Source organism: Mesoplodon bidens, assembly GCF_964165515.1.
Source record: "Mesoplodon bidens genome assembly, chromosome: 15".
In the NCBI taxonomy this organism is placed as follows: domain Eukaryota; kingdom Metazoa; phylum Chordata; class Mammalia; order Artiodactyla; family Ziphiidae; genus Mesoplodon; species Mesoplodon bidens.
This window is the reverse complement of record NC_138171.1, coordinates 51,311,920-51,339,519: the sequence shown is the minus strand read 5'-3', so window position 1 is coordinate 51,339,519 and position 27,600 is coordinate 51,311,920. Positions and strand designations below refer to the sequence as shown.

At 53.1% G+C, this 27,600-nt stretch overlaps 1 protein-coding gene across 2 annotated transcripts; it reads right to left on the bottom strand.

The window, feature by feature from the left end:
* Window positions 1-2,681: 2,681 nt before the first annotated feature.
* Window positions 2,682-23,843, bottom strand: GPRC5B (G protein-coupled receptor class C group 5 member B). 2 transcript variants are annotated; one of them, XM_081257291.1, is made up of 4 exons: window positions 23,693-23,843; window positions 12,957-13,970; window positions 4,211-4,320; window positions 2,682-2,837 (listed from the first exon to the last, which is right to left on the bottom strand). In XM_081257291.1, exons 2-4 carry the CDS (start codon window positions 13,960-13,962, stop codon window positions 2,793-2,795), a joined length of 1,161 nt encoding a protein of 386 aa, XP_081113417.1. In that variant the 5' UTR covers window positions 13,963-13,970; window positions 23,693-23,843; the 3' UTR covers window positions 2,682-2,792. The 2 variants fall into 2 exon arrangements, with proteins under 2 accessions (XP_081113417.1, XP_081113416.1); XM_081257290.1 differs by lacking the exon at window positions 23,693-23,843 and adding an exon at window positions 14,394-14,548.
* Window positions 23,844-27,600: the final 3,757 nt, after the last annotated feature.

The window sequence follows — 27,600 nt, the reverse complement described above, 5'->3', positions numbered from 1 at the left end:
GGAAGACCACTCCCGCTTTGCCCACGTTCTGTGGGCCCTGACAGATTCTGTGCTAAAACAATGACCCCCCAGCTTTCAACAACCAAATCTGCAACCCTTGAGACACACAGAACTTCCCAGTTTGTCAATTCTTGGGGCTGATTGCCTCCCTCCCTGCACTCCATCTCCAGGGGAGGAATCCAGCACAGAATGACCATTTTCTATTAGAGGGGAAAGAGTGGCTCTTATAGTCCCAAGGTGAGTTTGATAAATGGACCTGGAAAGATCTGTGCTTACAATTAGGTGTTTTGATCACACAGGCCCTCCTTCCAGGTCATCCTCCCCCAGTGTCTTGTTTACATAAACAGACCTTAAACAGAGGTGCCATTTAATTTTGTATTTAAACTTCACTCCATGGGGGCAGCTGGCTGCCACAGTCTCTTGGCAAAGATGTCTCTTCGCACCCTTCAGGTGAAGTCATTGGAAGGAGAACAGTTCTCTGCCCTCTCCCCTCACTCCGTTTCCACCCTCACTGGGAGAGCATTCAGCCCACTCTTGACCTCAAAGCCAAAATAAAATAAAACCCAGAAGTGCAAAAACTATCAGAGATTTAAGAAGAAAAGGAAAGAAAAAGGTCTCATTAAGTGAGGTTTCCTGTGGCTCACAGCCGGTTCCATTTCTACGGTGGTGAAACGTTCCTTTCCGCTTGTAGCCATCTACGCTGCGCCACCTGACACGCCTGGACCGCCAAGAACTTAGAGAGGACGTGACCGTGTTTGCTCTCCCCTCTGCAAGGGGGGCTCTTGCAGCCTGAGTCACTGATGGGATCAGAGAGCTCTGAAGGACTCCAGGGAGTGTGGGTGACCGACCGTTTCCCGGCACGAGAATGTGTAACACGCCATTTTTCACCAGATGGGACCGAGGTGTTCGGAGATTTCTGTGATTTTCAGAATTCTGGGTCTGCATGCATCTGCCTCCACCCCGGTTCCTAGCTTCTCTCCCTCCACCCCCCGCCCCCATACTCCAAGTTCCAGTCCACCCAGTGACCCTCCTGGCACAGAGGGCTGGGCTGGGATTCTCTCCCTAGAAGCAAGCACATGCTCCGGGGGTGGGGCGGGCGGGCGCTTCCCGAAGGTCAGGTAGGGGCGGCATTCTGGTGCCATGCTCCCTCTTCCCCATGCTGGCAACACAAGGAAATGCGCTAATCTGAAGGAGGGCTACACAGGGGTGGCCAGGTTGGCCTCGCTACCCCGGTGCTCTGCAAGGATGCGGGCGGGGGAGGGCGAGGATGGGACACAGCAGACTAGGGCCTCGAGAAAAATCAGAAGGTTTATTAAAACATACTCAGCTCAGACATAACGGCTTATGAAGAGGTCAGTTCCCCCCACCCAAACACTAACCTTTTTCATTTTCTTTAAAGGTTAAAGGCTTATGGGTTGGTTTTATAGAAAAGAGCAATACAGTGATTAGAGTATATGCAAAAGGACCCACCCTCATTTATACATTCCATGCCGTCAGGTTAAAACTCTTTGCTTTGAATCATTGCTAGCGATTATACTGGCCAAACAGTGCAGAGAACATGGGGCTTTTAATGGCCGAGATGTTCGAAATGCCAAATAAAGGAATGACTTGCTGAGGACAGACGGAAACCATGACAGAAACAATGGGCTTTGAAGAGAACCATTTTCATGGAACTTGCAGAAAACCAAGACAAAAATGTCCCCCATACCCTCCCAAAGCAGCAAGAAACCCTCACGTGCTTCACCCCACCCTGGACCTTTCACTACATCCGCATAGAAGACCCAAGAACTCACTGCTTGCTAGGCAGCAGGCGTTACCTCTCCACCCTGGGGCACCCCTGCCAGGTGACAGCTTCATGGAAAAAATCTGCTGTGGCGTTGGCCTCCTGGCCAAGCTCGTGCACTCTGAGCTGCTGGCCCCATTTGAGCTTTTGAAATGGGCATGGGCATAGAACTGGGGAAGGGCTGGAGGAACACTCATGAGGAGGGAAGAGGGAGAGGTGATCAGGGGAGAGACGGCTGCCCCAGCCAGAAACTGCCCCGCAGAAGGAGGCATGCTTGCTTCCTGCCATCAACGGCAGAGCAAGAGGCCCAGAGAAGGAACAGTGGCTGGCTGCCACTTTCTAAGTGTGATGGTCCCTTCAACTCCCAGACAGCCTTTTCTTCTTTGGCACGTGGCAGGCTCCCTCCACCCCTGCTTTTAAAGCTCTCCCCATGATTCAGTTGGGCCTCGCCTCGGAATCACACGCACAATCTCCTTAACTGCTCCCGACCCCCCTGAAATGTGAAAACCAAGAGGCAGGCCTGTGGGAAAGCCACAATTCACCCTCCTCCTCAGTGAAATGGTCATATCCAAGAGGCTGCCTGAGGGTCAGCACTTGCTGGGGAGGGGCGATGCTGTGGGATCTCCATGTTCAACCAACATCAGCCTGGCCCACTGGCTGTGCACTTGGTTCTGTTCTACACCCAGAGGATGAAACAGTCTTCCCAGCCACATGTTGGAGTGAGCCTAATCCTATTTGCAATTAGCTTTGCTTTAGTTTGCAGGGTTTGAGGTTGGTTTGGTATTAGGTGTGTGTGTGGGGGGGGTAGGGGAGGGGAGGGCAGTCGGTGTTAGCTTTTCAGTTCAGCAGTGTTCACATTTACACAAAATCCCCTTGTCTAGGATTTCCAAATCTCCTGGCTGCGAGGCGGCCTTGTTCAGCTACTGTTACTGATTTCTCCCTCAAGAAAGACACGGCCAGGGAATAAAATCGGTAAGAGAGATTCTTATTCTCTGGAACGTAAAGTCTTTCACCAGAGGTGTCTTCCAGCGTAACTTGGCGGAGCAGTTGGGATCTGGAAACAGGAATAACACACTAAGAACTCCGTGCTTTGCAACGTCAATGTCAGAAACCAGTTTGTTACCAACATACCATAGATAAGTTACCTTGTCTTTTCTGGGCTGAATAATTCCCAGGAAAAGCAGCAACCACTATGTGTTATGTACGATGCTCCATTTTTTGGGAAGGCCATCTGCCCTTTTCTGTAATCATGAACCTGAACAAATATGTTTCTTTACCCAGAACCCCACCTCACTTTCTAAATCCAGGGTGTTTTTATGCACACTGGCCTTGACCGGACCAGGGGGGCTGAAGAATGACTGATCAGAAGGTTTATCAGAATGATAAGAATGACTGATGGGGCTGTTTTCTAACTAAATTTATTAAAACACACAGGCCAAATGCTTGAAACTTAGGCTTTTCTTGGTGCCCAACAATAAACAGGCCAATGGATGGCGGGGGGTCTTCACAAATGCAATCCGTGAGCCTGCTTGCTTTGAGCCCATTCCACACCAATGCAAACTGATGCATCGCATACCATCATCTGAAGGCCAGGAAAACCAAAGTTCCTTCTAGAGATCAAAGACCATCCCTGACTCACATCAAAAACAAAAAAGTTCAGGTGGAGTTATGGAATTGGCACATGATGTAAAGAATGGAAATCCAATTTACACGTGTAAATTGGCTCATGTGTTGTTTCTGAAAGAAGCATGTAGCTATGTTTGGAAATTAAATGTGGGAATGAGAGTGAGCTTTTAGATTGCTAGAGAAAGAAAATGATGTAAGTCCACGGAGGCAAAATGTAAATGGTGACAATTCTGCTGAAGGTCTGTTTGGCATCAGATAGTAAACCTGTTTTTGTGTTTGCGGGAGAGAAATGATAATCACTTCAGTTTATTCAGAAATTTTTAAGAAGTTGGAACCCAGTACCCAGCTGGGGCACAGCGTGGAGGCAGAGAGCAGGGGACGGAGGGCTCAACTAGGTTGGATGCCAGCAAAATCTGCCAGGGTTTTGTAACTGTGGGCTTTTCCTAAAAGTCACTTTTGAAGGACAGCATGGACGGTGGCGGGCACCTTCTGTCTAATGAAAACCAGAGAATTCACTGGGTGCAAGAGCCCCAAGAAACAGGGACTCTTTCAAACGAATCTACAAACGGTCAGCTAAGTACAGGTGGATGTTCCGTGCAAGGAGAAAGGGGGTCGAGAGGAAAGGAGAAAAATGGAAGCGCTGCATGCATCCTAGCCGCAAGGGGTGTTGACGTGAGCCGCTGTCTTCGCAGCCCTGTAAGCAGCTTCCACGGAGCGGAGCGGTGTGTCCCCTTCAAAGCTGCCCCCCCAACACTGACCCCTCCTAGGCTTCCTGCCAAAACGTCACCTCCTGATACTTACAGTCCCCCCGTTGAGCACAACGGCCATCTCAGTTGGCTGATACACGTTACTTCTGAACGGAGCGCTGGGTCTGTTTCCCAAGCTGCCATTGCGAAATCCTGTTCGGAGAGCTGAGGGAGGGAGGGAAAGGCAACACCGAAAAAGAAAAAAAAAAAAAAAGAAGACACAATTTTGAATTTTGTTTTCTTCCCCTGCATCAACACCACGTTCCAGGCCCACACCCCCACCCCTCCCCTTTGTCACAAGCCAGATTGGAAACAAAAGTCACAAAGGCGCTTTGTTCTCTGGCTCTCTTGGAGCCTGACCCGTCTCAGTGGGGTTGGGGAGTTTGCAGAATCCAGGGCGCAGGTGGCTCTCAGGGAGGGGACCCTGGGTGGAGCCTCGCCCAGCCCTCCCCTGCCCCCCTCGGGCCATGGGTGACGCGGCAGCGCCTGCATCCCTGAGAGGTTCTCTTCTGACAAAAGACCTCCTTCCTCACTACTGAGTGCCATCCCTGACCAGTTCAACACCACACTGTCCAACGCGGTTTCTGGATACACACGGACGTGGGCAGCCCTGAGAACCTGGACCACAAGCACATGGTAGAGGTCGGACGTCTTCAGGGGAAAGTGACGGGGAAGAGGACAGAGGGGCCCCAGACACATGAGTGGGGTCATTTGTTGACAGGAAAAAAGGGAGATCTGAAGCAAAGATGGCAAAATATGTCATCACTTTCTACCTCTGAACGGAGAGTAAATGGTGTTTCTTATTTGTACTTTTAGACATCTAAATTTCCTTTTTTTGGTGAAGAAAAATCAGATGACACAAAAAGACCTGGTGGAACCGTGAAATGTATATTACTAAGTGAAAGCAGCCAGGCTGTAAAAACTCACACTGTATGATTCCAACTGTAATATCCTGGAAAAGGCTAAACTATAGAGACAGTGAAAAGATTAGTGATTGCCAAAGGTTTGGGGGGAGCACAGGGAATTTTTAGGGCATTGGAACTATTCTGGGTGATACTATAATGGTGGAGACATGACATCATGCATTTGTCCAAACGCATAGAACTGTACAAAGAGTGACCTCTAAAATGTTAATTATGGACTTTAGTTAATAATAATGTATCAATATTGATTCATCCACTGCAACAAATGTAACACTAATGAAAGTTGTTAATAATAGGGAAGACCAGGGGAGGGGGCAGGCGGGAATTCCCTGTACTTCCTGTTCAAATTTTCTGTACCTAAAACTGCTCTAAAAAATAGTCCATTGAGAAATAACAGAGAAACAAGAAGCACTATAAAAAAATCAAAACAAAACAAAAGTCTTTCTCAATTGTGAGATGCCATTTTACATGGGGCACAGAGGGATTAGGTAACTTGCCTAAGGTCACACAGCTGGTAAGAACCAGCATTTGAACCCAAGCAGAGAGAATCTGTGTTCTTGACCATCACACTATTCTGGCTCCAAATACTTTGTTTTTAACTACCACATTTAGTTACTTAGAAGCAATCTGAATTTAAGTGACGTTAGGGCAGCAGTCCCCAACCTTTTGGCACTAGGGACCAGTTTCATGGAAGACAATTTTTCCACAGATGGGGGCAGGGTGGGGGCCGGAGCGGGGCTGGAGGTGGGGGGATGGTTCAGATGGTAATTCGAGCGTTGGGGAGCGATGGGGAGAGATGGGGAGAGATGGGAAGCGATGGGGAGCGATGGCGAGAGATGGGAAGCGATGGGGAGCGATGGGGAGGGGTGGGGAGAGATGGGGAGCGATGGGGAGAGATGGGGAGCGATGGCGAGAGATGGGAAGCGATGGGGAGCGATGGGGAGGGGTGGGGAGAGATGGGGAGCGATGGGGAGCGATGGAGAGCGATGGGGAGCGATGGGGAGAGATGGGGAGCAATGGGGAGCGATGGTGAGAGATGGGAAGCGATGGGGAGAGATGGGGAGGGGTGGGGAGAGATGGGGAGCGATGGGGAGCGATGGAGAGTGATGGGGAGCGGTGGGGAGGGGTGGGGAGCGATGGGGAGGGATGGGGAGAGATGGGGGGCGATGGGGAGAGATGGGGAGAGATGGGGGGCGATGGGGAGAGATGGGGAGAGATGGGGAGAGATGGGGAGAGATGGGGAGTGATGGGGAGCGATGGGGAGGGATGGGGAGAGATGGGGAACGATGGGGAGCGATGGGGAGCGATGCGAAGAGATGGGGAGAGATGGGGAGCGATGGGGAGAGATGGGAAGCGATGGGGAGCGATGGGGAGAGATGGGAGCGATGGGGAGCGATGGGGAGGGATGGAGAGAGATGGGGAGCGATGGCGAGAGATGGGAAGCGATGGGGAGAGATGGGGAGAGATGGAGAGGGATGGGGAGCGATGGGGAGGGATGGGGAGCGGTGGGGAGAGATGGGGAGCGGTGGGGAGGGATGGGAGCGATGGGGAGGGATGGGAGCGATGGGGAGGGATGGGGAGTGGTGGGGAGCGGTGGGGAGCGGTGGGGAGCGACGGGGAGGGATGGGGAGCGATGGGGAGGGATGGGGAGCGATGGGGAGAGATGGGGAGCGATGGGGAGGGATGGGGAGCGGTGGGGAGCAATGGGGAGCGGTGGGGAGTGATGGGGAGCGACGGGGAGGGACGGGGAGCGGTGGGGAGGGATGGGGAGGGACGGGGAACGATGGGGAGGGACGGGGAGGGACGGGGAGAGACGGGGAGAGATGGGGAGGGATGGGGAGCGATGGGGAGAGATGGGAAGTGATGGGGAGCGATGGGGAGGGATGGGGAGCGGTGGGGAGCGGTGGGGAGCGATGGGGAGGGATGGGGAGCGATGGGGAGAGATGGGAAGCGATGGGGAGCGATGGGGAGAGATGGGGAGCGATGGGGAGGGATGGGGAGAGATGGGGAGGGATGGGGAGAGATGGGGAGGGATGGAGAGCGATGGGGAGAGATGGGGAGCTATGGGGGGAGATGGGGAGCGATGGCGAGAGATGGGAAGCGATGGCGAGAGATGGGGAGAGATGGGGAGCGATAGGGAGCAATGGGGAGGGATGGGGAGCGATAGGGAGAGATGGGGAGTGATTGGGAGCAGCAGATGAAGCTTCACTCGCTCGCCTGCCGCTGTTCCTAATAGGCCACGGACCGCTAAGGACCACTACCAGTCTGCGGCCTGGGGGTTGGGGACCCCTGCATTAGAGGCAGCTCAGCCCAGACTGAACCAAGGCAGGGTGGGGAATGCACGTTCCAAAACAGACTCTTTGCTTTAGCATCTCCAAGCCTTCAACAGCTCCCATGCACAGGCTGACAAGAAGATGACCTTCCTGGGAAGTAGAGAAGCGGACCAGGGGACAGAGTCCATGGACTCTCACTCGTCCCAATTCCTAGCCGAGACCTCCTGGAAAAGAGGGAAAACCAAACGGCACAGCTTTCCTCACAATGCAGAGGCCCTGCCGGCTATGGTGGGGGGATCTGGCTCTAAACCATTCTCTTCAGAAAACAAAGGCTAGCCTCTGCAGGCCATCTGTGGGATGCCTTGGCCCAAGGATCCCTCAGTGTCGTGGTTATCTGCTGTTCTCCTCTGGTAAACATCCCTCCCACATTCTAGGTCCTGAGTACTGGCTTCAACTGTCTCCTCCCCTGGCCTTGACGTGGGCATATAATTGGGGGCCTGGCCAATCAGGTCCAGTCAGAGCTAATTCTGGGATTTTTCCTCAAGCATCCTGGGAAACGTTCCTCTTTTCTGCTGGGACTCTGTGTAAGCCTAGAGCCGTGCGCTGCCAGGATTCTAACAGAGCCAAGAGATGGAGAGAGACCAAATCTTGTCATCACTTGAGCTTCCTGGATCTATCCATTTCTGAAGCCTGACCCCCCAGTACCTTAGTTCATTGTTGTTTCGTGTTGTTTTGCTTAAATTGCTTCAGAGCAGATTTTTTATTACTTGCAACTTCAAGAATCCCAGCTAACACTCCACTCTGACCTGGGTCAGCTCTGAAAGGCAAGTAGGGCTCATCCATAAGGAGGTCCCAACAGGAATTTAAGATCATAGGCTAGATGCCAGTCTTCTCCTGTTTAGACTCTGCAAGTGAGGCGAGATTCGCCCTGCCCCCAAAGCTGACTGACACAGGGCCTTCCACTGGGAAGCTAAGGGGCAGAGTTTAAATAGCCCTTGGCCTAATGAGATCAGAGGAGCCCAAATCCCCTAACAGAAGAAAGAACCCTTTTCTTTCTTGCTCCTTTGAAAGGTGAACATTTCATTTCATGTACCTTGTTAACGCTTTCCAAAATGTGATCTGAAGTGCTATATCCTTCCGTGTATTTTCATCTTCTATCACATACCTCATGCCTTGTTTTCTAATTAATTCATTAATTAACTTATTTATTGATTTTTGGCTGAGTTGGGTCTTTGTTGCTGCCCGCGGGCTTGCTCTAGTTGCGGTGCGCGGGTTTCTCATTGCAGTGGCTTCTCTTGTGGAGCATGGGCTCTAGGTGCATGGGCTTCAGTAGTTGTGGCTCGCGGGCTCTAGAGCGCAGGCTCAGTAGTTGTGGCGCATGGGCTTAGTTGCTCCGCGGCATGTGGGATCTTCCCGGACCAGGGCTCGAACCCGTTGGCAGGCAGATTCTTAACCACTGTGCCACCAGGGAAGCCCCCCTCGTGCCTTGTTGATACTCATTAAGAAACAGCAGGCTGGTGAAGTCCTACATATCTGGGGTCTCACTGGGGGAAGGAAATAAGGGAGCAGTGGCTGAGCCACAGTCCAGCCTGGGGAATGCCCTTCCCATCTTGACTTCAGGGATGGACTCTCAAGGGTACAGAGCCTGAAACGCTGGCTAGATAAAATACAGGAGAAACAGGGCCAATTGTAGCTCCTGGGTAAGGCCCCTTGTGGGGCCTGGTTCCCTGAAATACAAGCTGGCTGAGGTCAGACCAAAGATGAGAACAGCTGTTCTCACCATGGCAAGGGAGGGTGCCCAGGCATTCCCCAGCCAGCAAAGTAGTGTTTCTAGAACAAAGACAATCCTAGCCAGGATGACAATTTAGTCTCTCCCTGTGAGCCTTCCAAGGGAATTGGCTTTGCCTCGTGCCCATGTGAATTTTGGCAGACACACACATTTGGGAAGATGCAAAATTGGGCTGTTAAAAAAAGTCTGACAACATCCAAGGTTGGTGAAGAGGTGGGGAAATGGGGCTCTCATATAATTATTCAGGGGAGACTAAATTAGTCCACCTTTCTGTGGGGTGGCATCTGGCAGTATATATCAAGATTGAAAGGTGCAGACTCTTCTGACGCATGTGTAGGAGTTAATTGATCAAGGGCACAAACATGAATGGATAAGAATGTTCATTGCAGCATTACTTATATGGAAAGCCAGAAATAAGCAGAATATTCACCAGCTAAGATCAGAAAAATAAATTATGGTACCTCCTAGAAATCTCTGCCTTGTGAAAAGAATACTGTAGCTCTGCTGTCGCTGACCTGGAAAGGCCTCCCTCCATGATATACTGTTGATTTAAGCAAGCACATAGCAGGAGACCACTTAGACCAGTGGTTTCAACCTGGTTACATCTTAGAAGCACTTAGAGGGCTTAAAATACCTAAGCCCAAACTGACTTACTCAATCAGAATGAGGGGCAGGCACTGGTAATTTGTTTAGAGCTGCCCAAGAGATTCTAACGTGCAGACAGGTTAAGAACTGCTCTACGGGATTGTGTGTGTGTGTGTGTGTGTGCGCGTGTGTGCGCGCGCGCTCATCAAGAGATGTCTGGCAAGATGAGAGCAAACAGTCAGCAGTAGTTGCCTTTGGCAATGGGATTCTGAGCAATTTTTATTATTTTCACTTGCTGAACTCCTACATGATTATTGTTGATCTTTTGTCATCAGAAAGGAATAATAAAGCTATTTTTATTTTGGAAAAGAAAGAGGGGAATGAGGGACAACCTCCTTGGCTTTGGAACATAGCGTTTGAAACAGATGGGCCTGTGGGGCACCTCTGGAGACCCCATCACGCCCTGTGCCAGCACTGGTACTGCTGGTACTGACGTGGGTCCCAAATCCCTTAGATCTCTGGATCTTACGTGGATATGACATACTGGATGCATTTTCACAAGAAAGGATGCACGGGATTCAGAAAACCAAACTTCTCTCTCCCTGCTCTGCTGTGAGCTCTGCTGTGAGCCTGAACAAGTTGCCTGACACTCCTGGACTCAGTTTCCTGCTCTGTAAAATGGGACTTATAATCCCTGTCTTCTCAGAGTGTCCTGACACATCTGTGAGATGAGGGACATTAAAGTGCTTTAAGAAGAGAAGAGAAATTCTGGGGCAGAGTGGTCAGTGTGTGGGCTCTGGAGTCGGGCCGCCTGGGTTCAAACCCTGGCTATGCCTCTTGGGCAAGCTGTTCAGCCTCTCCGTGCCTTAGTTTCCTGTCTGCAAAATGGACCTCACTGGGTTATTGTAGGGATTAAATGAGATTAGCCGCTAAAATGCTCAGAATGGTACCTGGTCCATGGTAAGCACCCAGTAGAGGTTAGCGATCCTTACTTTTGAAGCCCCTACTACTTGTGTAGTTCTAGCACCCCCCTTTCACTGCAAGTAAACTAGATTATCAGGTTCAACAACACTGGTTCTTAACTTTCTGGGGATTACGAATGGCTTTGAGAATCTGACAAAGCAGTAGACTAATTCCCAATTGAATGTATAAAAATTTACATCCATTTCAGGAGTTCCTGTTACCTTTGAGGTCCAAGGGGAGCCCATGGGTCTCAGATACAGAGGATCCTATTCCAGGAGAAGCCAAGGAAGAGGTGGCTCCACCGGGACCCCAGAACTGGCCAGGTGCCTGGCCTCTGCTCATCACATGCCCTGAGGGGCCCTCTGGCCTCCCAGTGAGTGATGACCCCCATCCTGACCCTCATCTTCTCCTGGCAATCCACGGAGCCAGCCCCACCAGAGCTGTGGCTCATCCCTGCCAAATCTATTGACAAACAGAGGCTTGCAGGCTTGGGGCTTTCCAGTTAGAAGGGAGCAGCTCTGATAAAGGCCACACCAGGACGTTTGACTCTACCCATGGTGCGGTTGCAGGCGGCGGTGGGGGGAAAGGTCTGTCATTCTCTCCTGTGGGTCTGGCCAGGAGCAGGGGTTCAGAAGCAGCTGGGCACACCCTGGTGGGGAGGAGGGCTAAGGGTGGTCTTGGAGGACCTGGTGGCTTGATGTGCGGTGGGTGGCTGTGCTCTGGGCCTCGGCACTCAACCCAACAAGGCTGACTTCGTAGTATGACCAGACAGTGGGCACTGCCCAGGCACCTGGGTGAGCATCACAGAAAAGGGGACCACGACCATCTGGAATGGGCCACCTCCTAGCTGTATGTCATCAGGCAAGACTGAACCTCTTACAGCCTCCATTTATTCATCTGTAAGATGGGGATAATAACAGACCCTACCTCATCAGGTGGAGGGGTGAAGTAATGAGATAACGCAGGTTAAGAAGTTAGAATAGTGCCTGGCACGTAGGCAGTGTTCAATAAATGATTATACTAGGTAATTAATTATTACTACTGCTGCTGGTACTGCTGCTATTATTACTGTAGCTCCTGATAAATTTTTAGGTAACTGAGAAAAAGCCATTTTAATTAATCTCAAGTGCTGGGTGCTCAGCCGACTTGCTTTAAGCAACAATTGTAAGAGACACTTCTCCAGCATCCACAGCAGGGGCGCCTGGGGCCTGGGCCACCTCCTCTCAGCTCTTCCCTCTTGGGAATTCCGCCGCAGCGGTGGCAGACAGCCTGGGTGCTCAGACCACCTCCACTCGAAGTGCCCCCCAAATCTCTTTTCTGCCGTGCGGGCTAATGGAACTTGTTCAGCCCATTTACGGGAGCCCTGGGAGACATCCATGACAGTGGGAGATAGGAGTTGGTGGACAGATGCCGCAGCCTCCTGTCCTCCGAGGATCTATTCTGAGGCTCGTTCTACACGTGGCCCTGGCAGGGATGAGCCCCAGCTGCCCGTGGCGGTAACCAGCTCTTTGATGCTCTTGTTCTGGCGTTTCTGCCATCCCAGTCTCATTCTCCCTGGCAGGGGCCACCTCCTAAGTAAACCACCTACAGCATCGCAGGCTCTGCTTTCAGGGGAACCCAACCAAGATGCACATCCAACAAGCCGGGTGCCGTGGGAGCCCCTCAGTATGTTACACAGGTCTATGGGGTACACAAAGCCTTACATCTAGGAAGTGGAAGAGGCAGGATCCCAACCCAGACATCTGACTCCAGGGCCTAAATTCATATACTCCTGGAGACAGAGGTAGGGGAGGGGACTGGAGCATTGCCCCTCATCATCCCCTGCATCCGTCTAGCACATGGGCTGCAAACTTAAAACACTTCCAGGGAGCCAGGGACTTAACGTTGATATGTTATAGCGGCCGGGACAGGGAGTGTGGTGAAGAGAAAGAAAGTGGATCCCCACCTAAAGGGCCACCACAACTCGGTGAGGGGTAAGAGCCAGAGCCTTTCCAGCCAGCTTCACACGATTGCTGCCAGGTGGGAAGGGCAGCCCAGCACTGCCAGATCCAAATTTGCGAAAAAGGCCAGAAACCTGGCTTCTTATATTAAATCGGTTGACAGTGCTAAATAAGAATGCATCTCTGGGCCAGTTTCAGCACAGCGGTCAATGTCTGTAGGCTCTGATCTGCCAGGACCGTCCCCAGGACCACCGATCCCCAGTGGAGAAAAAGGAGAGAGCACTTTCACGAAGAACAGCCTAACCCAGCGGGGCGGTGCGCACTTTACCTGCACTGTGTTCATCCATCGAGAAGGCCTTGTTCTCCATGTAGGTCCGTGGCAGCTGCACGTCTTCCTCAAACGCCGTCTCCCGCATCCTCGGCTGCGACGTGTCGAAGTAGTTGGGTGCGTTCTCCTGCGGGGCGGGCAGGATGGTGCAGTGGATCTCTGGGATGGCATGGAAGATGACGAAGACCCAGCCACTGGCCACCAGCGTGATGGCCAAGGTGGGGTCTCCCCAGGCGTCTCCCTGCCGCAGCTCCGCATTGCCGAAGAGGTACATGGTCATCCAGGCCACCCAGACGAGCACGGAGAGGAAGGCCGTGACCAGGATGCAGACCCCGTTCTGCTTCCACTTCTTGAACTTGCCGCACAGCGTGAAGAGGGCCAGCCCCAGGGTGGCCACGAGCAGTACCATGTCGTAGATGAGGGCCATCGCGAAGTCCATCGGCTCGTAGGCACAGGCCGGCTTCTCGTCGCGCAGCACGGTCAGCACCAGCCACTCAATGGCGATGATGACCTGCACCAGCATCAGACACAGGGCCACGCCCACCAGCTGCCAGCCCGAAGGGCTCTTGCCGTGGCGCACCAGCCTCCGCACGCGCCACGCCTGGCTCAGCAGGCAGGAGAAGCAGAGCGCGAAGAGGACGCCCCAGAGGAACCGGCGGACGGAGCAGATGGTCTCATCCTCCCGGATGATGAAGGCGAACGTCAGGCCGAAGAGGCCCAGGGTCCCCAGGAGGAAGAGGAAGTGGAGGCCCACGGGGTCCTTCTTCTCCTTGTCCTTGATGAACGGCAGGCGCACCAGGAGGATGAGAATCAGGAGCAGCGTGATCAGGGCGCCCGCCCCCGCCACGGCCTCCACCACGATGCCCCAGATGGTGTCCAGGTCGCACAGGGACACGTACTGAGGGAGAAGGTCCAGCCCGCAGCCCCGGGACGTGCTGGTGTTCTCAGAGGCCCCGGAGGCAATCACGAAGAGCAGGAGGAAAGCGAGCACCTGGTGGGTTCTCATCTTTCTCTCTGACACCATGAACGTTCCAGAAAAGTTGGGGGGAAAAGACCAATTCATCGTAAGACTCCCACTCTCCTGACTTCGTGAAGAAGACCCACCTCACTTCAAACCCGCCAGCCCCCTTCTCCAGGCAGCACAGCCTGGAGAAGGGGCGGGGATTTCGACCCCCATCTGCCCCCTAGTCCGGGCTCAGTGAACAGCCTTAAACCATCAGTGCTAGTGGCTGGAGGAGAGGATGGGAGGGGGACTCACTTTCTCTGAATACTCTTTCCTGTTCTTTGAATTTGAGGCCATGTCTGAGCTCTTCAAAAATAAGGGAATAAAATGAGACTTGAAGAGATGGTCATGGGCTGATCGCTTGCTGGGAAAGGGGCACGCACTACCCGTTTCAGTCTCGCAGCCCTAACAGCTGACATTTACCGATGACTCACCCTCGGCCAGGCACTCGACACATCCAGTCCTCACACTGGTGACGCAGGAGTCTTGAGGAGGTTGGGACACCTGCCCAAGGTCACACCACTCAGCTCCTAGACGCATCCCCTCTTAGAAGCTTCCCAGCGTTTCAAATGTAGTGTGAACAGTCTTCCTGGGTTCCATCCTTTCCCCCTTCTCCCCTGGCACATCCCACCCCTCCCACAAATATGTGCTGAGAATCCATCCTCTCACTCCAGCCAGCCCACCTCTGCCGGGGATGCCTGCAGGACAGCCCACCTCTGCCAGGATACCTGCAGGACAGCCCACCTCTGCCAGGATGCCTGCAGGACAGCCCACCTCTGCCGGGGATGCCTCCATGCCTCATGGAGTCCACAAAGCCGCCGGAAGATGGGCTTATTAACCCCCCTCTCGTCTTCCCCTCCTCCCTCTGCCTAGACTACCCTCCACACCCCGCTTTTATGGAAAACTGCCCCTCACCACACTGGTCTCAGCTCTAATGTCATCCACTCAGACCTTGGCCAAGGTCACACCCCCACCCCCTCCCCCAGCGTCTCTCATCTATTTCTCAGCTCTAATCGCGTCTGTCATCTCTTTGCCTGTTTACTTCGTTTCTCCTGTCCCTTCCTCCTCTCCTCCCTTCCTGTCTTTCTTCCCCACTAGCTACAGGATGACAGGGACACTGTTTGCCTTGTTCATCAGCATAAACCAGGGTTTCTCAGCCTCGGGCCTCATTCTTCCTTGTTTTGGGGGGTGTCCTGTGCATTGCAGGATGTGTAGCAGCATCACTGGCCTCTACCCACTAGGTGACTGAAGCTCACCCCCTCCCCCAATTGTGACAACCTCCCAAGTTTTTAGACACTGCCAATGTCCCCTGGGGGGAAAATCACCAGGATGAGCACCACTGGTCAAGTACTAGCATAAAAGCATACTAGATGCTTCCTAAATACTGAGTGAACGAGACTTCTCACCAGGACTCGACTCTACCCACTGCCACCCGCTCCTTGCTTTTGGAGGGAGCCTGGCCTTGGGAAAGCCATGCCTGCACAGCTCTGCAGTGATGTGTTTCCAGGCGTCTTAAGCCAGACTTACGGCCTTAGCTCCACCCACAGTGAGGCTGTAACCAGCCACCTCCAGGGCAGCTCAGCACATCCCTGGGGCTTTCTTAAGTAAATGCGGTATCGACCACCTCTCTCTCTGCTCCTTGATGGGATACGGTGAGCAGCTCTGATCCTGCCTTGGCCGCAAGGCCATCAACTGGGATAAATTATTGATGCTGCAGAATGAGAAGGAGCCTGGTGCTATATGGACCAGCTTCTTTGCCTATAGATGAAAGAAGGCAGACTGGGAACGGAAGGCGTCTGGCAAGAGATGCTCCTAAAACAAGCACCCCAGACACTGGCAATCAGGCCCATGGTCCTGCCACTATTCGGGGCCCTGCTACTTCAGTCACTGGAGTGCCACCTCAGCTATTTACACCTTGTCTACAAACCCCCTGTCAGTTATTTACTTAACTGACTCACCAAGTCCTTGAAATTGACTCAAAAGAAAACTCAACACATTGAAATACTTGTTGATAGAACTCATGTTGCATACCCATTGGCATATCCCAACGTACCACCTTTAAAAAAATACTGTCCTAGCCAGAGCTGCATCTCACAAGAGCACACTGGGAATCAAAATTTAAGAACCGGATAGGCTGGAACAAAATGCCATCAGGCCCCCGACACAGTGCAGTGGATTTCCCCTAGACTTCTCATCAATGGCAAATGTGATTAGGAGACTTCTCAGCAAGTGACAACAAGACACACCCCATGCAGCCTCTCTAGGTCACACATCAGCCAGTCTCACCTCCAGGGTGGCTGGGAGAGGACGGGTAGGAATGTGCTTCTGGAGTCTTGACCACCAACCCTCTCCTCAACTCTCCCACCCACCTACAGGCCAGTGGTTCTCAACCAGGGGCAATTTTGATCCCAAGGGACATTGAGGCATGTCTAGGGACATTTTTGGTTGTCCCAACTGGGGAGGGCGGGGTGCAATTGGCATCTAGTGGGTAGAGTCCAGGGAAGTTGCTAAGCATCCTACAGTGCCTGAGATGGCTCTCAACACAAAGAATGATCCGGCCCCACATGTCAACAGTGCTGAGGTTGAGAAAGCCTGGTTTATACACTGGAGAACAGAGTTGATGAGGGTGAAGCCAGGAAACCAGCCAGGCCTCTCTCAGCCTCAGGCCTCAGGTCCTTTCCTTGTAAGAACTTGGCATTCTTTAGCTGCCTCCCCTCATTCTCTTGGGGGAATCTCCTCTCTCCAGGCCTGCCTGCAAATTGGGACTGGGTTCCAGCAGCTCGTCCCCCTTCTTGATTGTCCTTCCAACCACAACAGGAAACCAACGTGGATGTAGAAAATATCTAGATGGTGACCAAGCTTCTGAAATTGTGCAGGTTCTTATGGCTGTGGTCCAGGTCTCTAGCTCCCACTCCTTTCTGAGATGGGAAATAGATACACTCTTGCTTTCTGCTTTCATTCCCAAGGTTGGAACCCTCTCCTTCTGGGACAGCTGTTGTTTTTGTTGTCCTGCGTCCGTTTCTCTCATTTCTGAAGAGAGCTCCTGATTTTCCTTTGGAGAGCTGCCTTGAGCCCCAGCTGTGAGCACCTGACCCAGCCTGGCCAATCAGAGCATTTATCCCACCCTTTGGCCACACTGACTGGCTCATGAACAGGCACCTGGCCCCAACCAGACCCATGAGAATCAGTCTTAGGATTTCTGCTAGAATTAACTGGAAAGAAGTTTTCTCTTGTTATTGGGGTTAATCAGCTAAAAGGATATACACCTGGAGCTGGAGAGGCCTTATTTACCATCACAGGGACAGAACCTGTCTGAGAGTAAAGCTGACTCACAGGAAACGGCCACGTGATGGACCAGAGTCCTAATACACAGAAAGGCTGGATTCAGTTATGCCTGAAGCCAGATACCCTGGTCTTTGCAGTTCCAGCAGCCAATTAACTTCCCTTTTTTGCATTAAGCCAGTTTGAGGTGGGTTTATGTTACTTGCTGACAAAGAAATTCTATTATACATCCCACATGATATGGCCCTCTTCTTCCAGGAAGCCCTCCCTACGCAACATCTAGGCAGCCAGAGGCTTCGATAGGGTCCAGCTATCCCAAGTAGGTCATTATCATTGCTAAAGATGCCCATGAGGTGACAGCCATTGTTCTACAGAACAATGTCCAGGATGAACAGGAGGAAGGCTACACACCACCTCACAGAATGAAGCTGAGTCCAGCTCATCTAGGATTTCCGGGGGATTCTGCCCTGCAGAGTTTCTATTACTGCCATAGTGACCACGACAATGACTGTTAACTCTCACAGAGCTCACTGCGCTCCAGGCCCTCTTCTCTGCACTTCACATAGATTAATACCTTATCATCTGCACAATGACACCACAAGGCAAGCTCTATTACTATCTCCATTTTACAGGAAATAAAACAGAGAAGCCAGTTGGCTTGTCCAAGGTCACCTAGCTAGAAAGCGGTGGAGCCAGGAGACAAACAATTGCACTATTGTTACTGGGCTCTTACTACAGACCAGAGCTCTGGAAATGTCACGCGGTGAGACCTTCGCTGGCCAGTCTATCTAAATTAGGTTCCCTCTGCCTCTTTACGCTCTACACCGATACTCCTGATCTTTATCTTCATAGCATGTGCCACAATTTTCAGATATTTTATTTTATTACTCTTTTGGTCTGACCCCACACACCCAGGCTCTTGTCTGTCTTTTTTTTTTTCTTTTTTTTTTTTTGCGGTACGCGGGCCTCTCACTGTTGTGGCCTCTCCCGTTGCAGAGCACAGGCTCCGGATGCGCAGGCTCAGCAGCCATGGCTCACGGGCCCAGCCGCTCTGCAGCATGTGGGATCTTCCCGGACCGGGGCACGAACCCATGTCCCCTGCGTCAGCAGGCGGACTCTCAACCACTGCGCCACCAGAGAAGCCCTTGTCTGTCTTGTTCTGCACCGATTCCCCAGTGCCTGGCACATGGGCAGGGCTCACGGCCCAGTTGCTGAATCAATCAACTGATTAAACGTGGTCTCCAACCCTCATGTCACCTGGCAGGAAGATGCTCTCATTGTCATTTTATAGAGGAGGGGACTGAGGGCCTGAGAGGCTTAAGTCAAAGTCTGATCTTCAGGGCTTCCCTGGTGGCGCAGTGGTTGAGAGTCCGCCTGCCAATGCAGGGGACGCGGGTTCGTGCCCCGGTCTGGGAAGATCCCACATGCCACGGAGCGGCTGGGCCCGTGAGCCATGGCCACTGAGCCTGCGCATCCGGAGCCTGTGCTCTGCAACGGGAGAGGCCACAACAGTGAGAGGCCCGCGTACCGGGGAAAAAATAAAAAAAAAAGTCTGACCTTCAGACTGGCAACAGCGGCAGCATCGCCCGGGAACTTGTTAGAAATGCGGACTCTCGGCAGCGGGCCTGGCCACCTGTGTTTCCACAGCCCTACGATAAGCTCCAGGTGTGCTCAGATGCTTCGGTGCACTGAGGTTTGAGAAGCACGAACATATGCAGTGGGGGAGCCTGGACGATGGCCCGGCACCTTCCGCCCCACTATCCCTGCCCCAGGCCCAGGGGGCAGTGCTCACTCATGCTCCATCTCACCCACTGTCAGGTAAGCCCCATCCTGCCCCTCAGCCACCTGGGGCCTCCCCGCTGCTGAGAATGGAGCAGCTCTCCAGGAGCCCCAAACTGCACAAAACAAGATTAGAGGTTTGGAGTCAGCCGCAAGGCAGGGCTGATTGGGAAGGGATGAATACATGGCAACAGACCCGTGGGATGTAGGCATGCAGCTCCTCAAAAGGAGTAATGAATAAAGTGATGAATGTGCAAGACTCGGCTCACATACTAATTACTTTGCTGCCAGCCAGGCTCCCAGAAATGTGACTCATTCAGATGCTCTTAAAGACACTGCATCGCACATGCAGGCCCGCGCACACACAGGCCCGTGTGCGCGCGCACACACACTCTCTCTCTCTCCCCGCAGAGGGGCCAGAAGCTACCGGCAGGTGGTGGAGCAGCATGTTCCTCGCAAGCTGGGGCCTGCAGAGGCTGGAAAGAATGCAGGCAAGATTCCTTGTGCGAGGACAGTGCTGCCTGCCTGAAGGCCACAAGCAGGGCTGGTTCTCCCAGGCTCAATCCTGGCCAAGCAGCATAAACTTCCGGTTTCAAGTTCTGCCCCTGGCACTTGCTAGAACCCTGTGACCACGGGCGGCTGACTTAACCTTACTGGTCTCGGTTTCTTCAGCTGCAAAATGGGGGTGATAATACCCATCTTGCAGGGTTCTTGTGAGGATTAAAATAATTAATAATTAGAGTTTAGGACAATAGGTAACATGGGGTAAGCACTTACATAAAGTGTCTGTTAAATAAAAGATTGGCGAATGCTCTGAGGTTATGAACTTTTCTGATTTTGCTTTTCCAGGAGGGGTGGTTGCCATGGAGATGGGGCTGAAACAGGGGCTCACCCAGGTGTTTGTCCACCACTGGTTTCCAGCCTCTCCAGTCACACACCAAGCAAAGAGGTCCCTGAGGTGGTGTGAAGGGGAGAAGCCTTTGGGGGTGGTCTACCTTGGAAACTCCCAAACTCTCCTGATCCCCACAGCAGGTGCTCTAAATGGGAGCCTTGCTGTGAAGGTGGTTTTCCAGAGAGGAACCGGTGCTGGACGACCTGAGGCCAGCCTGCGTGCCCTGAAACTGGGTGTCCCTGTTGAGGAGTCAGAGCCAGACACCCAGAAACGGGACATCAGCCATTCTCCTGGGAACTAGCATCCCCACGTTGCCATCCACCCATATGAAAGGAGACACAAGATGTACAAAACTGCTCTGGAACACACCATTCTGACCTGCTTCGCCTTGGGGGCTACCAGCAGAGGCATCTTAAACCCACCTTCTCTAAAGAAGGGGGGAGGCGGGCTTCCCTGGTGGCGCAGTGGTTGAGAGTCCGCCTGCTGATGCAGGGGACGTGGGTTCGTGCCCCGGTCCGCGAAGATCCCACATGCTGCGGAGCGGCTGGGCCCGTAAACCGTGGCCGCTGAGCCTGCGCGTCCGGAGAGGCCACAACAGTGAGAGGCCCGCATACAGCAAAAAAAAAAAAAAAAAAAGAAGGGGGAGGCGCTGGAGCATGGAAGGGAAAGAAAAACTAAACAGATCTGGAAGGGCTTTCCTAGCCCTGGGCATGTCTAACAGTTCAGTACCCGATGAATACCTGGCACGGGATTTACACTCCCGTCAGTCTCCTCAAGAGTGGAAGACCTCAGTTGGAGGAAAGTCAGACAGAACTGTGTGACATTGGGCATTACTCACTTAACCTCTCTGACCTTCAGTCTCTTCTTCTGTAAAACAAGGGTAATAATAGTGCCACTTTCACAAGGCTGATGTGAAACGTACTTAGAAAGTACTCGGCACCGCAGACAGGGAGCACTGGGTCCTGGCTTATTACAATTACGATTCCCATTGTTCTGTTGGGAATACAAAGAGGTAATGCAACTTCGCCAGAGGCTTCCTGGAATTGATGGGCCGAGCTGGAACTAGAACTCACTTCTCCCAACTGCTGACCTCAAGGCCACTGCTCCCCTGGTTGGACTCCCTCTGTTGGACGGAGGGCCAGGATAAGGCTGCAGAGCCAGTCCCCCCACACACCCCAGCATCACCCTCTGTCCCGGCCCACTCCCATTATAGCCGCTGGTGCATTTCCTGCTCCAGAGGGATTAAACTGTTAACAAGGTTTCCTGACACTAAACTATTTCCCAGACCTGCAGTCTAACCCTTTGATGTCTTTTGCAAGTTACACCATCTCATAATCTTCAGTTCCCAAGGCTGCCCAGACCACCAGCCTATCTGGGGGCCCTTAGATTTAATAACCCTCACAGGTTAGTAAACAGGGTTGCCAGAACACAGGCTCCGTGAGCCATGAATATGCAAAGCAGCTCCAACCCTGTAAATAAAAGCAATCATTTAAATGCAAATTGCATCCATGGCTGCCCGTTCCAGGGTGGATGGTTCCTCTGAGGCTGTAATTCTGAGAAGAAAATGTCAGTAACTCAGAACCCCCAGGAAGCTCTGCATGGAAGTACTTATGGGGCATTGGGCTCTGGGTGGGGGCCACTTAGGGTGGACAAAAACTGCCTAAAAGTGGGAAGTGAGTTTTAAAACCTGACCTACCCCGGGCGTAGGCTTACAGGGCCAGCCAGGCTCAAAGCAGTCCTCACAGGTCCCCTTCGGAGGCTCCCGGCACCTTGCCACCCTCAGAGGCAGAATGAAAAGGAAGCTGCTTTTCGTCTCCTTGTAAAGGTCAGGGGAGCGTTTAAAAATCAGATCTCGTGGCTTTCCACTCCAAATCCTGCAAGGGTTCACCAGTCCAAGGAGAATAAAACCTAAACTCCCTTCCATGGCCCAAAAGATCGTGGTCTGGCTGGTCCCTGCCATCCCCTTTCCAACCTCGCTCTCCACATCTGCCTATGAGCTCCAGCCACAATGGCCTTTGTTCAGTTTCTCTGCACTCATTCCCACCTCCAAGCCTTTGCACTTGCGGTGCCCTCTGCCTGGTTCATTCTTCCCCCTGCGTCTGTCAGTGCCCCCTCCCCCATTGCGGGGCTCCACTAACATGTCACTCTCCAGAACAGTCTTCCCTTATGTGTACATACTCTTGTCACTTTATTTTACAGCACTCTGCTTTCTTTTCCTGGCAGCCCTTATCCCAATCAGAAGTTCTAGCCACTTACTATTTACTTACTTATTTAGTGTTCACCTGCCTCCCCAGTACCCTGAGAGCAGGGGCTTATCTGCCACTTCTGTAGCTGGCATATTTATTGAAATAACACATTAACCAATAAAGATTTTGAGCTTCTCAAAAACTGCTTTTCTTGCTGCCTGGGCCCCAAATGGCGACTCCTTCCCACTTCCATCTTTTCCCTCCCCAACTCAGCTGACCCCTTTTCAGACAGAGCAGGGAACAGATAGGAAACTGTTCACTCCGCAGTCTAGGTACAAAACTGGCCCAGGGAAGGGCTCCCAACCGACCATTTGCATTCCATTTACATCCTATTTGCATGCAGTTTTAACTCAAGGTCTGAAATCATCCAGAGAGCCCCCGCCCGTGGGGAAACTTCTGAATCAAGGTTCCTCGGCTGAAGTTCTAAAGCTTTTGTGCCAAGTCCCTCCCCCACTTCTCTAGTCTTCGCGAGGATTTCCCAGTTCCTCCGGGGCTCTGCTCAGGTGCCCCCCACCCCATGCTGGCGCAGTTGGGCAGCCAATGTGGCGCGTGGCCCGGGGCCCCAGGCGGGGACGCGGCTGCCCGCCACACTCCAGGGGCCTTTGTCCGCGCTCCAAGGAGCCGCCCCTTAGCGAACTGGGGACATGTTGGGTGGGTGTGTGCGTGTGTGTGTGTGTGTGGGGGGGGTTGTTGGCTAGGCCTGGGAGTGACAGAGCCGGGTAGGAAACCCGCGGGCTGCGCTGGAGCCGTCCTCGGTGGTAAGCTCGCTACGCCCCCTCCCTGGCTGGTTGGCCAGCTCCCCCAGGCCGAGGCGGGTGCAGGCGGTAGGGATCCCGGGGTGCTTGGCGCTGGAAGCCCGTGTCCCCCAGGTTGGGGGGGGCGCAGCACAGGGCTGATCCTCACCTCTAGCTTGGCCGCAACAGCAACGCTAACATCCCGCCATTGTATGCATTCGCCCCTCATTTCTTCCCGCAGCCCCAGAGCTCAGCTCTTCTCGCCCGCGGTGTCCCCTCCTTTCCCGCAGTGCGCAGCCACGGCCGGCTGCGAGCTCGGCCCCCAGCCCCTATGGCAGGTGCGGCAGCTCACCCCCCAACTCGGTCCCTGTGCCCCCGGCTCCGTCTGCCCTGTCTGTGCTCAGGCCCCACGGGCTTGCCACGCAGCCCTGCCCGCGGCTGCCCTCACAGGATTCACTCGGACACTCCTGGACTCCCTTACAGTCCCAGCTGCCCTTTGCCTGTGGTCGCCCCCAGATCCTCCCCAGAGACTTGCATCTGCACCTGGGCCGGGTACATCCCCTCCCCCCATAAAGGTCCCAACCCTCCCCGCCCCCCGCCCCGCCCTCTGCGGCTCGTCTCCCTCCGCACTGTGGTCCCCCCACCCTAATCCCCCAGCTCCCCCAGCAGAATAACCCCTTGGGGGGGCCTCAGAAAAGCACGAGAAGCAGACCCCACCCCAACCCTCCCAAGTCCACGGCGGGAAAAGTTTCTGGGGTCGCCGCAGCGCCCTCCACCCCACCGGCGCGGCTCGCACTCACCGACCCCCGCGGCCCCGCAGCGCCGATGCTCCTGCTGGCCCTCGGCCCGAGTCACATCTCTGCAGCGCAGCCGTGTCCCCAGCCCAGCGCGCCCGCCCGTCCGACCTCACTGCATCGCACTCGCGAGCCGCTGCCGAGCTAGGCGCCCCCTGGCCCGGCCCGCGCTGCTGCAGCCGCCGCGGCCCCGCCCCTCAGGCCGGCCCGCCCCGCCCCCGGGAGGCCCCGCCCCTCCCCGGCCCAGGCTAGGCTGAGCGTTCCGAAAGCAGCCCCGCGCAATCTCCTTGCTTCTGGCCTGCGGCGCCGAGACGAGCCCTCTCCAGTGTCCCCAGTTAACGAACACCACCCGCACATCCACATTGCGTCCATAAGCAGTCCGGACGCGCCGGACACATCCCCAGATAGATCCACTTTCAGAAACACACACATGGAGGGGCTTTCTAAACCGTGGGTTCCTAAACATTAACTTCCCCACAGTATACCAGCACCCGATCCAGGGCGCAGAGAGGATTCCGCCGCGAGCGTTCCAAAATCACCAACGCCCTAATATCAGCTAGGCAGCCCATTCCCGCCTGGGTACACTCCAATTACCCTCCCCCCCAAGTGTCCTTGTCCCTTTACGCACCCTGAGCCCAACACCCCCATCCTTTGCTACTCCAAACATACAGGTTCACACGGTGCACCCTTCACGTGGCTCCACACGCAGTATCCCATCACCGTCGCCCCACACATCATCCACATACACACACGTCCACGACCTTCCCGGTCACACATTCGGAGGCCCGGGGCCACCGGCTTGGCGCTCCGCAGACGCTCAGGGCACAGGCTGGATGAGCGCCCGCGGGGCAGCCGCGGGACCCGCTAGAAGTCTGGCTCGACGCTGAGTCTGGCTCCTAGTCCACCCGGCTGTCCGATGTCGGCATTGCCTCGACCGGGCCTGGGGGCTGCGCTCCAGCTTCTGACCGGCTTCTCCAGGTCGCCCCCTGCCCCGAAAAACACCCCCAGAACTTTGAGGACCCCCCCACTTGTGGTGTGGGTAAGACCCTCCCACCCCATCCCGGCCCTACAAGACAGGACAGGGAGATGACCCCTGTTCCCCACTTCTCTGCGTGGGGGAAGGGGGGTGGGGAGGCGGGAAGATGGGTTGCGGAACAGCACTTCCTTCTGGGCATATTTCTAGGCCCTGATCTTTGCGGTCTCCGGACCTTTCAGTTATTCTCATCCCTTCCCGCCAACCTCCAGCCTCCCAGTATCCTCTCCCCGCAGCCAAGACGGTTTTCTCCCGGGCAGGCCACGTATCCTTTGGGCACGCATCTCTCCAAATATTTTAAGTTAATTTTAAGGAAAAATGGAGGAGAAGAAGCACGAAAACAGAAAACTATCCCGGTTTCATCGGCAGACGTATCCTCAGCGCCTAGAAAAGTGCCTGGCACTCAGTAGGCAATCTTTAAATGTTTGCGGTTCGACCCCTCTTCAGTGTTCCCGCCAGACTGGGGAACTGGAAAATGGATGGGCACTGTCACCTGGTGGTACTTAGTGGAACTGACGCCAAGATCCTTTTCTTTCCCTCTGTAAACGTGGGCAAATTCAACTTTCTAAGCCTCAATTTCCTCATATGCAAAATGGAGATAATTGTAGTGGTACATGCCTATTGGGGTTATTCTAAAGATTAAACACGTAATACAGAGAATTCCCTGGTGGTCCAGTGGTTAGGACCCTGCACTCTCACTGTCAAGGGCCTGGGTTCGATCCCTGGTCAGGGAACTAAAATCCTACAAGCCGCACTGTGTGGCCAAACAAATAAACAAAAAACAACACAATACCTGTAAAGGGCTTCACACAGAGCCTGGCATGGAAAACTGTTAATGTGAGTCTGGTTAATATTACAATCATGATTATATTCCCTTTCCTGGCTTATTTTACAGAGGGACTCTGACTGTGATGATCAGTTTAGCTTTGAATGATGATACTTTGGGAAGCAAAGGGTGAAAATGAAGGAGGCTATTGAGTAGCAGGTGCATCTCTCCCCGCCTCCCCCCCAAAGTTCAAGGTCCCAAGGACCCATCACCATCATCGTGATAACTTATGTAGTACTCACTGTGGGCCAGGAGCTCTTCTAAGGGCTTTATATTCTTCATAGTATTTAATCCTCCCAGCAACCCTCTATGACAGATACTGTTGTTCATCCATGTTACAGATGGAGACACTGAGGCCCAGGGGGGTTAATTACCCGCCACAGTCACACAGTTGGCAGAGCTAGGATTCAACCCAGGCCCTTCCTCTCAACCAGTGGCTAAACTAGTGTCATTTGCTGCAAGGTGAGATATCATCATAGACAAGCCTCATGTCCCCGGAGTGGTCTCCTGGTTTCCAGCCCTGGAGGGAACAGCTCTAGGAGGTGCCAGGAGCTATGTCAGCTCCCAAATGCTCAGTCCACTTCAAGCTAATGGCTTCCCTGGCTCTACTTCTCAACTAAAAAATGATGAGAGCACTGCCTGCGGCTTTTCTACTGGCAAATGTCATGATGTGTAATTAGGTGTTTGTGTGGCTCATTTTTTAGTGTCTGTCTCCCTGCTAGACTGTGCTGTCCCAATAAGAACTTTCCACAATGATGGAAGGGTTCTCTATCTGCACCGTCCAACATGGTAGTCACCAGCGATCCGTGGTTATTGAACACTTTGTATGTGATTAGTATGCCTGCGGAACTGAACTTTCAGTTTTATTTACTCATGTGACTAGAGGCTCTAAGCTCAATGAAAACAGGAACCATGTCTGTTGTTCATCCTTGTATCCCGTGCCCAGTTCAACAGATATTTGTTGACTAAGCGAATAATTAAATTCCAGCCTTGCTTTCCCCTTTGAAGTATGTCTATTCTGTATCCAAACCTCTTTTCTCTGCCAAATAGATCATCTTCCAAATGAAGGTGCTGCTCAGGACTCTGGAATTGCCAAGTCCATTTCTGTGGGTCATCTTGTTCTAACCATGGAAACTTCTGAGGTAGATATCGGTATCTTGCTGTGACAAAATTGAGTCTTGGAAAGGCTGAATGACTTGTCTGAAGTCTCATGGCTGGTAAGTGAGCAGAGGCAGGGTGTGAACCTAGCTACTCATGCTCTTCCCATTCACTGCACTACCTCACAGGTGAAATTTCTGGAAACATCAACTTAACTCCATGGAGAAGTGAACTTGAATCATGGGGATTCGGGCATCTGATAAGATAATTTCAGTACCCCTCTAATTGCCTCAGACAGGCGACTGCCTGAATATAAGACCTTGATGGCATCACTAATATGATCCTTGGGTATCTGCTAAGTGCCAGGCTCTGTGCCCGATCCCATTGTGGTTACAGATGGACATGAGGTGGATCCTGCTTCAAGGAGCTCCAGGTCAGCTGAGGAGGCAGACTGTTTCACTAGAGTATGAGAGGTGGTTAGTCCAAGGCATGTGGGAGCGCCTCCAATTAATGGAGCTCTGGGAGCCCTTGCTTGGGGGCTCAGCTTCCCCAGAGACTCCAGAACTTGACTTTCCCTCCAGAGTGGGAGTGAGGGACACTTCAGGCTATTGTCATCTCTGGATGCATTTTTGGAGTGAGCAGCCAGGAGTAAACAAGTGTGGGACATATCATTGCTACCACTCTATGGGTTTGTGCCTGTGATAGACATCTCTAATCGATCATCACACTCTTTCTTGCCTCAGTGTAACTTATGCCTCCCATTATGTGTTAGAAGATTCAGTCACTCTTGCAAAGTGTTCCTCAGTTATTTCCAGAGTCCCCATCGGGGTGCCTCACAGGTGTCCACAAACCAGGGTGTCAACTGCCATCACCATGTAGCAGCCACTTGCTATTTCTTTCCTGCATTGGCTCCCACAGGTCCTTGTCTGTGGTCCACAAATTACTTGGAATAGTCTC